The 17223-nt window shown below is 40.0% G+C and overlaps 1 protein-coding gene across 1 annotated transcript in view; it reads left to right on the top strand.

Moving 5' to 3' along the window:
• Positions 1-4053: 4053 nt before the first annotated feature.
• Positions 4054-17223, top strand: part of LOC134798055 (dynein axonemal heavy chain 10) — a 133980-nt gene continuing 120810 nt past the window's right edge. Inside the window, exons 1-14 of the mRNA XM_063770382.1 lie at positions 4054-4378; positions 5033-5248; positions 6691-6807; positions 7347-7402; positions 7874-8104; positions 9538-9675; positions 10458-10528; positions 10718-10784; positions 11423-11517; positions 12522-12696; positions 14091-14237; positions 15171-15263; positions 15709-15899; positions 16618-16816. Coding sequence (XP_063626452.1) covers positions 4099-4378; positions 5033-5248; positions 6691-6807; positions 7347-7402; positions 7874-8104; positions 9538-9675; positions 10458-10528; positions 10718-10784; positions 11423-11517; positions 12522-12696; positions 14091-14237; positions 15171-15263; positions 15709-15899; positions 16618-16816 — 2076 coding nt within the window. The 5' untranslated portion in view covers positions 4054-4098. The remainder of the gene's footprint in view (positions 4379-5032; positions 5249-6690; positions 6808-7346; positions 7403-7873; positions 8105-9537; positions 9676-10457; positions 10529-10717; positions 10785-11422; positions 11518-12521; positions 12697-14090; positions 14238-15170; positions 15264-15708; positions 15900-16617; positions 16817-17223) is intronic.

The raw sequence follows: 17223 nt of genomic DNA, 5'->3' as shown, positions 1-17223 counted from the left end.
ATGGTTGAATATATATTGAAAATATTGATGTAACGGGTAGAACGGATATTTTACAGTTCACCGTTGATAAACCGTACAAAATACCGTATTTCATAATTATTTGTAGATCGATCTTTTGATTTATCAATATAAAATTATGATAAATGGAGTAGGTACATACCCGTACTTTTAGTAGATCATTCATTAAACCTTATCTTTAAATCAGGTCACTAGCATCCAGTCTAGCACCACACTTTATCTTCTGAGATTCTCTTCGTTTTGTTATATTCGAAACTCATTAATAAACACCAATTATTTACGAAAATCCTATGCAAAAATCCTTCGAGCAACACCGGCTTCCGACACATCGGAAGGGAGGGGCTCAAGCGATATCTCACCTCAGGGGGGCGAAACTTAAAAGAGGGGTACCTTATACATGGAAACTAGCGCAGTCAGCGTTATGTTTACAGCAAACATTTCCGCACCTGATGCTTCCATATAAATCAACTAGATGGTGTCACCGCAGAAAAACATGTTTGCTCCTTTGTCTGTGGTGTCTTAAAAAACACGCATCCAGGCCATAATTGTTAAAAAGAAAAAAAACTTTGTCTTTGCATTTTTATCACAAATTCCGTTTCAAGTATGCAACGTTTAAAATTTTCAGTAATTTAGGTACCTCACATTTTTTAATCGTTTTAATATAATTGTATTTATATTAAAATAATATAATCGTTTTTATTAAGAACAACTAACTAAATAGTTTCGCCAAGTGCCTTACGTGAAAGGAAACGTTAAAACAAAAAACATAGTAACCGTCCATGGTATAATAATATACTCCGCCTGGTACTCCATTCCGAGATTCGCGTATGACCTAACTGACACGCGCCTACGTCATCATGCTGTTTACAGATTCTCAAACTTTGAAATGTGGGAGAATTTTAACCAACGGTGAAAATTATTTTAACGGCATTAATTTTAAGTTATTCATGTAGAAACATAGTAAAATAAAACAAATCTAATGTATTAAATTAAACTTTATTTATCTATACAAGACAAACGTTTAAAAAACTAATTCACAGTTACACATTAATTACCAAGCTTACGACGTGAAAAGTTTGGAAAACACTGCGACTGCTGACACTGAGCGAGAAGGAAATAACAATTAACACGCGTTCGACAAGGATGACGGTCAGGGCATGAAGTTATCTAGATCCGAATTGTCAAATGTGCACAGCGCTATCCTGTGTTGCCAGTAGTATAAACAGAATTACCCGAAAGTCTGAAATTTCTTTCGTGAATCGGAAGATATTGCTAACGAGTAATTAAAAATGACGTGTTATTGTAAAATTTAAGCTAAAATACATATAAATGAAAATTATAAAATTATAAAGAAATATTTTAACTTATTAACCATAGGTATAATGTACCCATGTAACATGTTATGTTGAAATAAAGTGGCAATGTTATTGTGACGTAGGCCCGTGTCACTCTGGGAATGGAAGACCATGTTTTATTAGACCATGGTAACCGTCAAACTATAAAAGTCAAACAGAAGATTCTAATTTTTTGTTATTTTAATTAATAATTTAAAGTATAATCACTATAAATTGATGAAAATGAGTGCGCCTGGGAGAAAGAAACGTTATTGCCTTTTCGGCTGTGCGAATTAAAACAACGTCACTCCAAAACGCATCAATGCTTCGTGGCTCGTGCTAGCTAGTCAAATTTAAGTCCAAGTTTTAATAGTGGATTTGTATTATTTCGAACTAATTTACTATAATAAGAGAAAATATTTTTTCATCACACTTGCTCGGAAAAGATGTATTTACACGTAGGGCTTGCGGGCGGGAAATTGAATTTTTCGCCCTAGGGCGGAAAAAATCTTTTCCGAGCAAGTGTGATGAAAAACACTTATTTACACGTAGGGCTTGCGGGCGGGAAATTGAAATTTTCGCCCTAGGGCGGAAAAGTGTTTTATACAGAAGTTTGTTTTTATTAATTCTCCTTTTTTTCCTTACAAGTGTGATGAAAAACATTGTGTGTGCCACGGGCGGTAAAGAAATTCCGAACTCGTGAACATTTTAAGCCCTCGCTTCGCGTCGGGCTTAAAATTGACACTCGTTCGTAATTTCTTATTTCCCGCCCTTAATACACAATGTACTATTTTAATACAGTTGCTCACAAAGTGCTACTTTACGTAGCTGTTTAGCGTGCGGAAAGTTGGTTATGTCGAACTAGTGCTTTTTACTTTTCCAATTTTTTTTAAATTTATACTTGTTCCAATTCACGACTACTTATTGATGAGTGTTAATATTAGTTTCCTTTAAACGTCGTAATCAGCATAAAAACCTACTGTTAATGTAAGAATATGAAAAATATACATATTTCATATTTTAATACTTACCTCTTCATCATTATAACACGTTTATTTTTTAATATTGAATATTGAAAATTCCGTTCTTAATAAGGTGTCTGAATGGAACGGAATAGCTGCCAAACGCCCATAGATATAATATACTTAAAGACGACGTCTAAGCGAGCTGTCACTGTTACCACTTTTGTTTAGTGTACGATTAACAATGTTTTACTTATTTTTTCGCAACTGTATTAAAAAACGTCGTTCGATACACGTGCGGAAATGTCATTCTTCACTCGTCCCGAGTCTTCCCACTCGCCTGCGGCTCGTGGCAAGATATCTCGGTACTCGTGAAGTAATGACATACCTTCCGCACTAGCATCGAAATGTACTATTTTGGTTTGTTACGCATGTAAGTAATGAAAAATAAATGATATTTTTACGCATCGTGTTTTTACTTTTGCGACTAAAATATTCTTTGGTATGAACATTTATAAAATACTGGTCTAGGTAGTAAATCGTCACTGAATGAATAGGTATTATAGTACATAATATATTGGCGCCTTTTTCCTTGACCGTGTACAGTGCACTACAATGAGGTGTATTCATTTTTTACGTGATTGCTTTGCAAGAAGGTGAAAGAATGGAACCCTCATTGTAGTTCAAAAAAGGCGCCATAGTCTTTATTACTATGCATGTGTGTACCACGCACACATACGTAAAGGTTTGTAACAAAAATCCGCTAGGAGCGTTAGTGTCGACGTTTTTTGACATTTACTCGCGAGTTGGCTCTCTTTTACTATACATATATTATTATACTCTTTGGTTTAGACGTTGGACTTTATTGATTTGACCTGCCATTCCGATACTTACTATACTCTTTGGTCCGATCCCCCTGTTATGGCAAACTACCTCCAAAGAGTATTCAATCACTACTATAAGTTCGTTTTTTTAGCATTAGAAAGAAGGTAAATAATCTTGACGTGTCTTTTTTATTAAAAAATATTGAAAAATCCTTTAACAAATTAGTTTATATTACTTATGAAAGCAAAATAATGTAAAACATCGTATTTGCTGTGACTTATTTTTCAATGGTGATTTTTAATAAAAAGACATGTCAAGATCGCTTACCTTCTATTAGTATTATATTATTTGCTTTATACCTCTAACTTGCCTCTACCCTCCATGTGGCAAACCTCACCGCTGTCATAACAACGGTTGCCATGGCCACTTGTTTATGTTTTTATTTCCGTCCGTCACTGTTTACGATTGTTTCAATTCTTGTTTAGTCGATAAATATAATAATTAATAAACGTTAGTCTATTATGCGTATGGCTTAGGATTATTTATATTTAGCTTCCACTCTACTGGTGGAGACAGTTGTCAGGAACATTGGGAGAATCCAGTGATGATACAGATATTTTAGCGTCCCGCAATGTTATCACATGGCAGGTAAGTTTTTAATGAAATCGTCATTTATATAAGCCACAGTCATATGGTTCTTATGGTTCTTCTATGGAAACTTTACAAAATTGGGAAATTTCTACATGGTATTTCGGAAACTTCTCATATTTTTTTTGGGAATCGATATTGTCCATTTCCAAAACGAAAGTTACCTTTTTCTTTTGGTGATATTTACCTGTAATTCCCAGAACTTTACAGGCAAAATTGCACAAAATGGGTACCTAACGTTGAGCAATTTTACGGTAAATCCATCCCCAATCCGCATTTCTTGCAGGGCCAAAGAGCCCAGCACGCTCACGATGCAATCTTTGGGCGTGGACGACACCGTCGACCCGATCGACATCAGAACCGACCCTCGAGCTCTGTGGATCAAGGACCGCATCACCTCGTTCATGGGTCTCACCGATGAGGACCTGTTCTATAACATGTTCGATGAGCCGGGGCTCACGGAGAAGTTTTCCAAGTTTATCGCAGCGCCGATCGGGCCCACGGAGCTGGGGTTGGATAAAAAGACGTTTCTCATCACGAAGATTCTTGTGGACAAGCTCATTCATGAGGACAAGGAGTTTACTGAATGGAGTAAGTTGGATCGTCACATAAATGTGACCATTTTATTAAAAGTTGTACACTAGAGTCTGTGCGGAAAGAGAAGAGTCGTAGAATGTATTTGACGACTCTTCTCTTTCCCCACAGACTATACACTTTTTTCAGATTTAGTACTTTTTATTTTTTTCTACTCAGAATAAAGAGCTCTTTCGATCCTAATCATAGGAGAAAAAAAATTGATCCAATATTTTTATTACCAATTTTCATACACTTTGTAACATCCATAGACTTTCACCATCTTGCTCACTTCTAACTGTTTTAAAAAAGCAAAATTACACTTACTGCTACTACTTACTTGGCTGACGCGATGACCCAAAATTAGTCTTGGCCTCCAACACAAGAGCATGCCGCTTTGTTCGGTCCAAAGCGGTATCACGCCAGCTTTCGCCGACGCCGATCCTACGGAGATCTGCCCCCACTCTATCTGTCCAACGATATTTAGGCTGACGAACAGGACGGCGTCCAGTTGGTCGACCCAAGTAGGCCCTTTTGGCTGCTCGATCTTTACTCATCCTTACACTTGTCTTAACAACAATAAAAACAGTCTATCCCACTGTTGATTTACCGCAACTGATAACCAGTTAGCGCACTGTTTCCTATAGGTAACCGATTCATGTTTCCTATCAGGACTAATCCCCCCTCCACCGCCTCCACCGCCCCCGCCGCCGAAGAAGAAAGGGAAGGGTAAGAAGGAAACAGTGCCAGTGCCAGTGCCAGAGCCAGCAGCAGCCCCTTTGGCTTCGACTGACAAGCTCGACACTATCAGCATGAAAAGTCTCAAGAGTATGAAGAGCCTTAGGAGTGTCAGGAGCCTTAGAGCTCAAGCCTCTAAAAGCATGAAAGGTAAAACAGAACATAAACGAGTAAAAACTAAATGTCTTTAAATATCGCCTAAGCCAGGGATACTAATTTTCTGCATTTTTTGCCATTTACTCTGTAAACATATCTCAAAAAGAAAAAACTCTAATGATATTGATACGAATATTTGTCTAGACGCGAGCTATCACGACTCCGCCATTTTGAAAAAATTTCGAAAACCGGATCGACAACAACATTTTATTTAATCATAGAATCTGGTCACAAAATTTCACGAGAATCGGTTGAGAATTGTTACCTGTAGAGGAGAACATCTGGAAATACGAAAGCAAAATGCCCGAGTCAAAACGTAGACCTTCGCTACGCTTCGGTCAAAAATTTCTCGGGTAACTTGATTATTACTATAACATGACGATGGAAATTCCAACTTCACGTAATTCATGACCTTGAATTCAAGCCTCAGTTGGAACTTAACGGCCTGGCCCCAATTTCACCACGGTGACAGGTGCGACAATTGTAAAATCACTGTTGCTGACGTCACAGGCATCTATGGGCTACGGTTACCACTTACCATCGGGCGGGCCGTATTCCTGTTTGCCACCATCATTGTATTATTTAAAAAATCTTTATTATATCGGAAAAAAACAGATATTTCTTTTGCGAGGTTTCTGACAATTGTCAAGATTTAGAAGAATTGTAGGTAATTCTTGACAGGTAATGAGTTATATGTCGGAATTTCGTGACAATTGTAGTGTTTCTTGTGACAATTGTCATAAACTTAGCAAGAGAAATATCTGTTTTTTTCTGATATAATAAAGTTTTTTTTAATAAAACAATGATGGTGGCAAACAGGAATACGGCCCGCCCGATGGTAAGCGGTAACAGTAGCCCATGGATGCCTGTGACGTCAGCAACAGTGATGTTTTACAATTGTCGCACCTGTCACCGTGGTGATATTGGAGCCTGACCACAACATTTCGCGACTGGCTTCGGCTAAGGCGACAACCATAAATTGTCGCCTTAGCCGAAGCCAGTCGCGCAATGTCGTGGTCAGGCCGTCAGATGGAACGTCCGACGTCCGGTTTGACAACTGTAGGTACGTTACACTCTACCATATATTTTCAGGTCTTGCTGAGGCAGAGACTGGAGATGGTAAGATAAAAAAATATTACGTTGGTTTTTTAAACTGTTTTGTGAAGTTGGCTTGTTATTTAAAAAAAAAACTTAACTCTTTAAAGTGCTGAACCATGTTCTTAAAACTAAAAACTTACCTACTTTAAATTATTGTGACTAATTATTTACAGTTGGTCAAACCAAATTTGTCAGTAAATAACGACAAAAAACTATACTCATCCTTTTCTTTTGGGTGCTAGTACTAGTGTAAGACAAAGATAGTATTATGATTCTCTCTGTCTATGTTTGAAATGAGACAGTCCTTTGAGAAACTCTAAATATGAATGTACGTATAGATATCGACAACACGGCAGTGGCCGGCATAGAAGAGAGCGAGACAGAGGGATCGGACCTCACACTCATAGAGGAAGAGATGCCGTTGAAAGCAGAGGATTCGTACTACTTCCCGCCACGTAAGTTGGAGAAATGATCAAAGTATGTAATATTAAAAAAATATGTTCAACTAGTTTTTAAATAGTATTTTTCAAACAGCCTGGGTACCGTAAATTTGGTGAGACTGTGCATTTTATGGTTATAAATTGTATGAAGGTGACATATGTCACCGTACCCAAGTTGGTCATAGTCTAACCCCCTTATTCATTTTTTTTTATACCACATCGGTGGCAAACAAGCTTACGGCCCGCCTGATGGTAAGCAGTCACCGTAGCCTATGGACGCCTGCAACTCCAGAGGTGTTACAAGCGCGTTGCCGACCTTTTAAAAACCTGTATACTCCTTTTTTGAAGAACCCCATACTCATAAACGTTCTCTACTACTACATCATACTATTCATAAACGTTTATTAAAGTTGACAAGCCGATAATAATCGTTTGTCCCTTTCCATCATACCAATACGTCGGAAAGGGACAAACGATTATTATCGGTTTGTCAACTTTAGTAAACGTCTATAAATAAGGGGGTGAATATTTACTTACTTGAAATATTTTTTCAGCACCCGAAGACATAGATCCGGAAATCGACGGAACTATTGAATATTACACAATTATTGTAAGATCCTTTTTTGTCATACTGAATTGATGAATGAATGTTAATGAATGAATCTTAGTTGATACCTAACCTACTTTTACATATCAACATTTAAAGTTAAATATGTAATGAAAAGATTAACGGCGCCATTCGGGAAATGAATTAGAGATTCACTAGATATGAAATAGTAAACATACGTGACGTTCTACGACACAAGGTACCTTATGGCGGCTGGCGCTTACATCGCATAGCGCCGCAATAATATTGGAGCGGCGTTAAGCCAGCCGCCATAAGGTACCTTTTGCCGTGGAACGTCACATATCTTGACTATTTCATATCTAGTGAATCTCTAATTCATTTCCCGAATCGCGCCGTAAGTCATTTCAATCCACTAATTCCAGCTCTAACCTAACATCACATTCTTGTCGTCATGGAACTAAAAAGAACTGAAAATATGAACTACAAATACATTCATCCATTCTCCTTCAACAGAGACCAGTGCCCCGCATCATCAAGTACCCTAAGCTCGTGCCAATTTTCGGCGAGTTCACCTCACAAGTGTCAAACCGAAAATGCCGCTACATATACTTCGTGAGGCTGGCCCCTCATGGAATACCCCTGGCCGAGACCCCGCAGATCACAATGGCCTCTATGCCTGACAAGTTTCTAGTTGGAATACTGTCGGGGAAAGTTCTTATGAGCTTGGGATTGCAGTTAAAAGAGGTACGTACAGTCTTCTTCTTCCTCGCGTTATCCCGGCATTTTGCCACGGCTCATGGGAGCCTAGGGTCCGCTTGACAACTAATCCCAAGAATTGACGTAGGCACTAGTTTTTACGAAAGCGACTGCCATCTGACCTTCCAACCCAGAGGGGAATTTAGGCCTTATTGGAATTAGTCCGGTTTCCTCACGATGTTTTCCTTCACCGAAAAGCAACTGGTAAATATCAAATCATATTACGTACATAAGTTCCGAAAAACTCATTGGTACGAGCCGGGGGTTGAACCCGCGACCTCCGGATTGAAAGTCGCACGCTCTTACCGCTAGGCAACCAGTGCTTTTTTTACCTCTTTAAAAGAGGTACGTACAGTCACCATCAAATATAGCGGAGCAGCCAAGGTGTTCGCAAATATCTGAACACGCCTTTATTGTCAAGGAGTTAGGGTGCGTGTTTAGATATTTTTGAGCACCTCGGCCGCTACGATATATGAGGGCAACTGATGTACAAGTTGATTTACAAGAGCTGCCACGAATGGAACGAATGATTGAATGAAAATGTCTGTATGTACCTATCACATTACCCAATGAAATGGTGGCTCTGACGGCTCTGGCTGTATACCGATACAGGTCACTCATATAATGAAAGTTTCATTCATTTCATTCGTGTCCTCTTTCGTGAATCGATCTGGTCTCATCGAAAGTCGATCCGAAAGAACTGGAGCCTGAGGGTCTACCGCGAACCATGTTCGACGGGTTGCCTCTCTTTCTCACTTGTAAATTCGTACGTAAGTGTGACAGGGAGGCAACACGTCGAACGTGGTTCGCGGTAGGCCCTCTGGAGCCTGAGATTTAACAACTTGTAACGGTGTTGATTTTATTTTTTTGAAGGCCCTCCTTCAAAAAAATAAAATCATTGTTGTTCGAAAATGTGTGCAGAAAATGTTTCTGCACTAGAGCATTTTAGGTTCCAAGTACGCTTTTTTTACGATAAGCAATTGAAATTTGGGTATAAATGGATTTGTTATACAATATCCATTCTTATATTTGACTCCCCATTCCATAAATAACGATACTTTTGCCTAAATTGTTAATTGAAAGTACCCTCAAAAATAATATCAAAATCTATATAATATCAAAGTCATGTTTTTAAAAGTATCAAAACCGGTTCAAACCAGTTCAAAAATGATGGGATTAAGGTTAGGAAAAGAAGAAAGTAACTTTAACCTCGTAAGGGTCATGAAAAAATCCAAAATTTGCCACTGAAATTTGAACCTATAGTGCAGGGAATAGAGTTGATTTTTAATTGTTTGAAAATTTGACCAAACAAAAGAAATGCAACTCTGTTCCAATTGATTATGGTTTAAATTTCATCGAGCTGAAGAAGTACTATAGGTGGACCTTGGGCCTTAGGAGGTTTTGTTTTATGGTTGTTTCAGTCGTTCATACCGCTATTCAAGAGGCAGTTCCGAGATATCTCCGTCGTGGATGAGGACGACGATGGGGCTCCATTGACTCGCCAAGTGTCCTTCGCAGGGGGACACGGGGATAGGGAGACTGACGAAGGAGCTACACAGGTAATGTTGGTTCCTATTCAAGAGGCAGTTCCGAGATATCTCCGTGGTGGATGAGGACGACGATGGGGCTCCACTGACTCGCCAAGTGTCCTTCGCAGGGGGACATGGGGATAGGGAGACTGACGAAGGAGCTACACAGGTAATGTTGGTTCCTATACAAGAGGCAGTTCTGAGATATCTCCGTGGTGGATGAGGACGACGATGGGGCTCCACTGACTCGCCAAGTGTCGTTCGCAGGGGGACACGGGGATAGGGAGACTGACGAAGGAGCAACACAGGTAATGTTGGTTCCTATTTAGTACCAAGTTTGTCCTTTACCCGTCCATAAATGAGAAATTACCAAAACCATGAGAGAAAATAGAATGGAACTGTCCACGTGGACTGGAATAATAGAATCAACCTGGTCCGGTGATAAAACAATGCAATATCACTAACTTTGTAATTTGTGCTGTGTTTGCATTGGGGTATTTCCGGTAGAACTTCAAAATGGTTTATAGGCATCTGGGCGGCTATGAGATATACCGGGAATAAATAAATAATGACGGTTCTAATCAGGGTAAGTACCTACCTACAGGATATTTTTTTTTAAACACGGAATCGTATTAAATACGCATGTTAGTGGTTGAATCAGGAATTCAGGATAATGCATTAGTTGGAAGTGAATCGTCCTCTTAGTAGGTACCCGTATAGTATGATAACTATACTCATTTATTTCTTGGCCAATTTAGAATTTAATTTTAAGATTTCCATATAATATCCAAACCAATTTTTTTCGCAACTAGGTGAACTACCTTCGCCCTTCAGACTATCGCAGGATGTCAAACATAGCAAGAGGCGAAAATGCAGAGAAGAGGTAAATATATGCCTATTTTGTCTTAAGAATTTTCGATTCATCGCTTTCATCGTTCCAAATATTTGAAATAAATGTATGTGAGACTTCTTTAAAAAATTGCTGACTTCATAGATAATAAAGTAGATCCTGAAAAAATAGTAGACTTTATTTTAGCCAACTATGTAAGTAAGTACCTATTTGTTCTTTCAGAATCAAAAGTATGCGCGCCGTATCAGGTGTAGTTTCTACACGTTCTACTAAATCAAATTTTGTTACGGTAAGTATTCTTGACTTTACACACCTCGAGATCTAAGCAAATTATTATAAGCTCATTCTTTTGTCCGGGATTCTACTGTATCATCAATCATACCAGTTTCAGAAACATATTTTACATAACATAACATATTTTACCTCAATCAGACAATGGGAAGTAAAAAAGAAAGCTGTGAGTTTTTAGAGTTACCAAAATTATTTTATAAACATATTGGCGTATATTACAAACTTTTATTTAACTTACCCTGTTAGTTAGTGTGGATTAAATCTGGGAAATTTAACCAACTTCCCGATTTCTGATTGAGCTATAATTAACTCACATTTATAGTCGGGTCTAACGCGAATTTTATCCAATTACCTTGATTTACCGACGTTTCGACACAGGTTTCACTGGTCGTTGGTGTGAGCTATAATTTTCCATACATATGTAATCGAATAATATTGCACCTATGATCTGTGATTGCACTATTATGATGGAGCTGATCTGATGATGGAGACAGAAGGTGCCCATGAGAACTCTGTGATAAAACAACGCGAACTAATTGTGTTTGGGGTTGTTAGAATTGTCGCGATGAGCATAGTTACCTGGAGAAATAAAAGCTGGTACCAAAAATGAAATTTTTGCCAAAAACTTTTGTTTAGATTGACGAGGAAGGTGATCACTTACCAACCCAGGGCAAGACTGCAGCCGACGAAGTTACGAATGATATAGCAGACCTCATCGGAATCGTTGACTGGTAACCGCATGTCTTTGTTCTTACTCGCTTAATTTGTATAGCAACTCAATTCGAATATTATCTATACTACTCTAACTATATTAACAAAAGAGGGACGGGTAATAGTCTATCTCGCCGCGAGATACTGTCGCACCAATCATGTGCTAGCCCGGCTGTAGCTAACAAAATACCAGCTTTTGTTAGCAAATTCAAATTTTTGGAGTTTTGAGGTTCCATTACTTTTTGGCTTGGATGTCAGATAACACTGTCAAAAAAACTAGATATATTATGGCTAGTGAAAGAACACGACGTCTAAGAAAAGGCTTAAGTCTCATGTAAACAACCGAAGTAAAACAAGTGTGAAGGTACGAAAATTATTTGTAAGTATTTATTTATAGGCGTTTTGGATGCGTATGCCCTGCGGTGCAGTGCAGCTCTCCACAAAGTATTGGTGTCCGGGCTTCTCAGCAAACATACAAAGTTACGGATATATAAAACCGTTATACGACCTATCCTAATGTATGGCTGTGAGGCCTGGTCCCTAACACTAAAAGAAGAAAGTCAGCTCCTGGTAGCAGAGAGAAAAGTTTTTCGCAAGATCCTGGGACCTATTCATAGAGATGACGGCACCTGGAGGATCCGGAAAAATGCCGAGATCGAGGAGCTAGTGGCCGAACCCAATATCGTCGGCGAAACGAAAGCGCACAGACTTCGCTGGTTCGGTCACCTACTCAGAATGGGAGAGGATCGGGCTGTCAAGAGGGCGTTCTTGGGACGACCGACTGGTAGCCGTCCGGTGGGTCGGCCCAGGTATCGCTGGGAAGATAGTGTGGCGGCGGATCTGCTTCAGCTTCGCGTCAGTAACTGGCAGGAAGTTGGCACGCTCTCGTTTCGGAGGCCAAGATTCTCTTTGGATCGCTGAGCCAAAATAGTTAGTTAGTTAGTTAGTTAATATAACGGATCAAGAAAATAACAGACAAAAAGAAAACATAGCTAGCTACATCTAATATCGCCTTTATTTCCAGGACCACAGAGCACATCGAGGGCGAGATCCACCTCCCCATGCCGGTGATACCAGCTCTGCAAGAGGAACCAGTGATCCCGGACCTGAAAGACGAGGAGTTTGTGAAACAGCTCCAAGAGGCTGTCAACATGTGGGCGAACCACATCGATGAGACCATCAAGGCTTGCTTGGGAAAGGTAGACATAGACATAGACATAGACATAATTTATTGGTAATAAGGCATTACAAGTCACAATTTTCAAACATATTTCTATACATCTTACATCTATTATAAGTAAGTAAGTATTATAAGTAGGTAAGTATTTGATTATTACTAAACCATTAAAAAAAAAGGTTCAATTTTTTTTAAATATAAATTAAGCATAATATTACAATGCGCTTATAAACGTCAAATAAAGTTACACCGGCTCCAACCCTACACCTCTGCCTCGAGAACACTTAAATCCCTCTCAATTGGAGGAGGGTATCCCAATATGGGATCGGCAACAAACTCGGCGGGACACATCTTTTCAACACATTATGACATTTTATAATTAGCATGCATTACTGAGCGAGTCCAACTTACACTAAGCAGGCACTAAGTAGTACAGGAGGCTTAGTCAAGACGTCAATCGTTCGCAGAGAACCGAAACAAAACGATTTTTCTCTATCGCACTCATACGGAGAGTGATAGAGAGACAAAAGCGTTTCGTTTCGTTTTCTGCAAACGATTGTCTTGCCCCCAGATGTGCAAGTTGCAGAATTTTATCAAAACGTTGAGAAAGTTCCCGGAAATTTCAGTAAAACATCACAGAAAACAGAAAATTTCGATTCCTACCTACCTACAAAATTGTATAAAGAAGTAACACAATTTTTGAAACTTTCCAACGGCACATGCACATCAGTACTAAGCACTGTATTTACACAACAAACAATTTGACGCTCTTAAGGGTTCCTTAAAATTGGGTAGAGTGTTATGCTTTTAAGTAATTTTTTGACAAACTCGGCGTAATGTAAAGCACCACAACTTTTAATAGTCTAAGAGCTAGCCACGGAAATAGGTATGCAATTTATAGAGTAACGAAATCCCTCTAGTTAGTATGCCATACTATCATTATTAATCAATCTCTCACAATTGCTTTACGCATAGATTGTGAGTCAGGTGCAATTTGCTCGTGATCTTCCTGCAGGCGCACAAGTGATTGTGTATTTTCATCACCTGGCACTACTTTTCCCCCAAATAAAACGCCTGGCATTGTTATATTTGAATTAGATATATAATTAGCTATTATATCACACCAAACACAGAGCTCTATAAATTGCACACCTTCAATTGATTTTACAACCACTTTGTTGCCCATCCACTCCCACACCCACCGCTAGACAGCTGCCAGGCGCCCGGATTAATTAATAATGATAGTATGGCATACTAATTAGAGGGATTTCGTTACTCTATAAATTGCATACCTATTTCCGTGGCTAGCTCTCCGGCTATAAGAGTTCTCGGCATGAAAAAGGATTCCCAAGAAGTCCGAAAACTATCGTGTAATCTGACTTTAACCATAGTACTTAAAATACATAAAATTTTCAGACTAGGCAAGGAGATGGGCCGGTAGCCGAATACAGGTACTGGCGAGAAAGAGACGCAGATTTGTCGCTGCTGGTGGAGCAACTGAAACAGCCGATGGTGGTCAAGATAATGGCGCTGCTGCACAAGGCAAAGCCTAAGGCATTGGATGTAAATACGGTTTTATATTACTGTTACTGAAATACATACTCAAAGGTTAACTGGAAGAGATCCCTCAAAGGGATAAGGTCGCCTTTGTACTTCTTACTAATTGTATGTTATTTTTAATATGTCTTTTTGTACAATAAAGAGTTTACTACTACTACTACATAATTATGTAAGGTCAATGTGGAGAAGACCGTCTATAAGGGAAGACCTCTACAAGCTCTTTCGTCGCTTTTAACTCTTGCGGTTGTACACATACAGAGTCCACTTACAGAAGGTATTTAAAGCACAAGGAGTGAAGCTCTTCCTTTCTGACTGCGTCATAGGTATATTAAATACAAGAGTTTGTGCCCTATGACGGTCTTCCCTGCAATAAATGTTATATGCCGATCTTCGCCACACTGACAGTCTTTAGATTAAAGGCCACCGCAAACCGGCGGAGCGCAGCACAGATCACCGAGGAGGATTTACGCCGCGCAGCGCACACCGGCGAGGTAAAATCCCCCGCGATACCGCGAGCGTCCGCCAGCCCGGGCGCTGGCGGCCGGCGCACCAAGGAGCAGTTCGGCGCAGGCCGGGGAATGCCGCGGCATGCCGCCACGTGTACTTTATCACAAGGGATTAGTAACTAGTGTCCACGAGTTCTCCCCCGCCGTCCCGGCGCTACTCCGGCGCACTCGGGAGGCCTCGGCGCATGCAGGGGGATGCCGCGGCATGCCGGCACCTACCGCCGCGGTATCCTCTAGCGTGCTCCTCGATGCCGCGGAGTAACAATCCTCCGTGATGCTCCGAGGTCGGTCTCAAAGCATTTAAATTTATACCTGAAGGTAGTTGAAATAGGGAAGAAAATACATTGATAATTTTAAAGTGATCTGCGCTGCGCTCCGCCGGTTTGCGCTGGCCTTAAAACGTACATTACATTTTTTATTATACTTACAGAGTTTCATGCGCTATAAAGAGAATTTGCTTGAGCAATACAACCTGGCGGGAGACAACCTGAAATTCTTGTCGACTTTAATGAGGTTCTTTAATGTAAGTACTAGACTCATAAGAAAAACGCCACCGATATTACATTTTATCATCTCTTCTGAGCTCTGAGCTCGATGTAGACCTGCTTCTTGGAGCGCTACATCTTTTTAACAAACGATCTGGCAAAGATAATTGAAATATGTTGATAGGTATGCAGCGGTAGATCAAATTATTCGTAAGTTTTTTGCCATAAGAAAATGTATCCTGTTTGTATTTTTTCCGAAAAAGTACTTTTTCTGAAGTAAGGTTTTAACACAAAAGTTTAACAATTTCTTAACTTTTAATAGTTTATAAAATTTTAAACAGTCGGTCTAGCATTAGTTGCGTTCTCGCGCGCGACTCCATACATCTAGCGCGACTTCAAGTATGGACTCGCGCGCGAGAACGCAACTTGTGCTAGACCGCCTGATGTAGCTTTCAGTACTTCTCTATATAAAATACTTTCTAGGTGATAGAAGACGACTCTCCCCTCACCCAAGTGATAGAAGTGCTGCCAGAACTAGTGGAAAGCATCTTCATGATGTGGGTGCTTTCCAAGGGGTACAGGGACGATGACACCATGGTGCCGCTGCTTTCCAGGATATCCTGGGCTCTTAGCAATAAGCTGGAGAGATTCCTGAACGTTCATAAATTGTTTGAGTAAGTACCTATGCAATAATATAGGCTTTAGAAAGTTGAGGGTTCAGTATAGGCCCCGTGCATGAACTAATATATCTCCGATTCAGGCCACAAGATAAATAAATGCATCAAAATAATGTCGCATCGTGGCTGCTCAAGTTCTAACATGGAAACGTTCCATGTTCTGCAAAACAGATTTATGTTGTATAGTTAGATAAATGTAGGTACGCGTGCCACAAATAGTTATTGGAGATATAATAATATCGCTCTGAGATTTTCCAGTGCGCTTGTTATCAATTTTATATATTATAGGTCATATTGAGCTGTGTCATTACTTTAATTATTTGTGGTGCATTATCGTCTATATGAATGTCATTTGAACAAATTATTAAACTACAATATCGTCGGCGAAACGAAAGCCCACAGACTTCGCTGGTTCGCTCACCTACTCAGAATGGGAGAGGATCGGGCTGTCAAGAGGGCGTTCTTAGGACGACCGACTGGTAGCCGTCCGGTGGGTCGGCCCAGGTATCGCTGGGAAGACAGTGTGCCAGCGGATCTGCTTCAGCTTCGCGTCAGTAACTAGCAGGAAGTTGCGTAGGATCGGGACAGGTGGCACGCTCTCCTTTCGGAGGCCAAGATTCTCTTTGAACGCTGAGCCAAAATAGTTAGTTAGTTATTAAACTAGGTTTTCGCTAATTTAGCGTTAGTGTAATTCTAAAAACTATTCACCATGCAGTAAATCCAACGAGGAAGTGCTCAGCGTCTCCCGCGCCGGTCAGAAAATAATGGAAATGTGGCATTCCCTATACAAGGAGACGAGACAACAGATCGAGATGAGTGGGAAAGGGGCGAGGTGGGAGTTCGACCAGCCGCTGCTGTTCACCACCACCGATTATATAGGGAATGTGGCGAGAGATTTGGGGGATATTATACAGGTACTGAACTGTAATACACTCTAGCCTCCCGAACCTCAGGTAGAAATGTCAAACCTTCACGATTTTTACACATTATTAAATTGTACAACGGGACTTAAGGGCATTTTCATTTAACTTGTACTTTAAAGCGCGACTTAAGTCGTGTTTCAGTAACGTGTAACCTTTACATTCCTGACAAAATGTATGGGGTTTGACATTGACCGTCAGTTTTGTAACGATTGCTAACCGGCCGTTAAAGGTGCACAGTTAAGTGAAAATGCCCTTAATCGCGTATTTAAGTTTTAAGATTTACTTCCGACGTTTCGAGGATGGCGTGATCCCCGTCTTCCCCGTGGAATGTATTCAAGAAGACCCTTTAGCCGCCACAAAGACGTCATATTACGCTACAGCCATAGACAAGACATCCT

The sequence above is a fragment of the Cydia splendana genome, chromosome 16, assembly GCF_910591565.1.
Source record: "Cydia splendana chromosome 16, ilCydSple1.2, whole genome shotgun sequence".
Lineage (NCBI taxonomy): Eukaryota > Metazoa > Arthropoda > Insecta > Lepidoptera > Tortricidae > Cydia > Cydia splendana.
The sequence above is the reverse complement of the archived record's forward strand: the minus strand, read 5'-3'. Positions and strand labels throughout refer to the sequence as shown.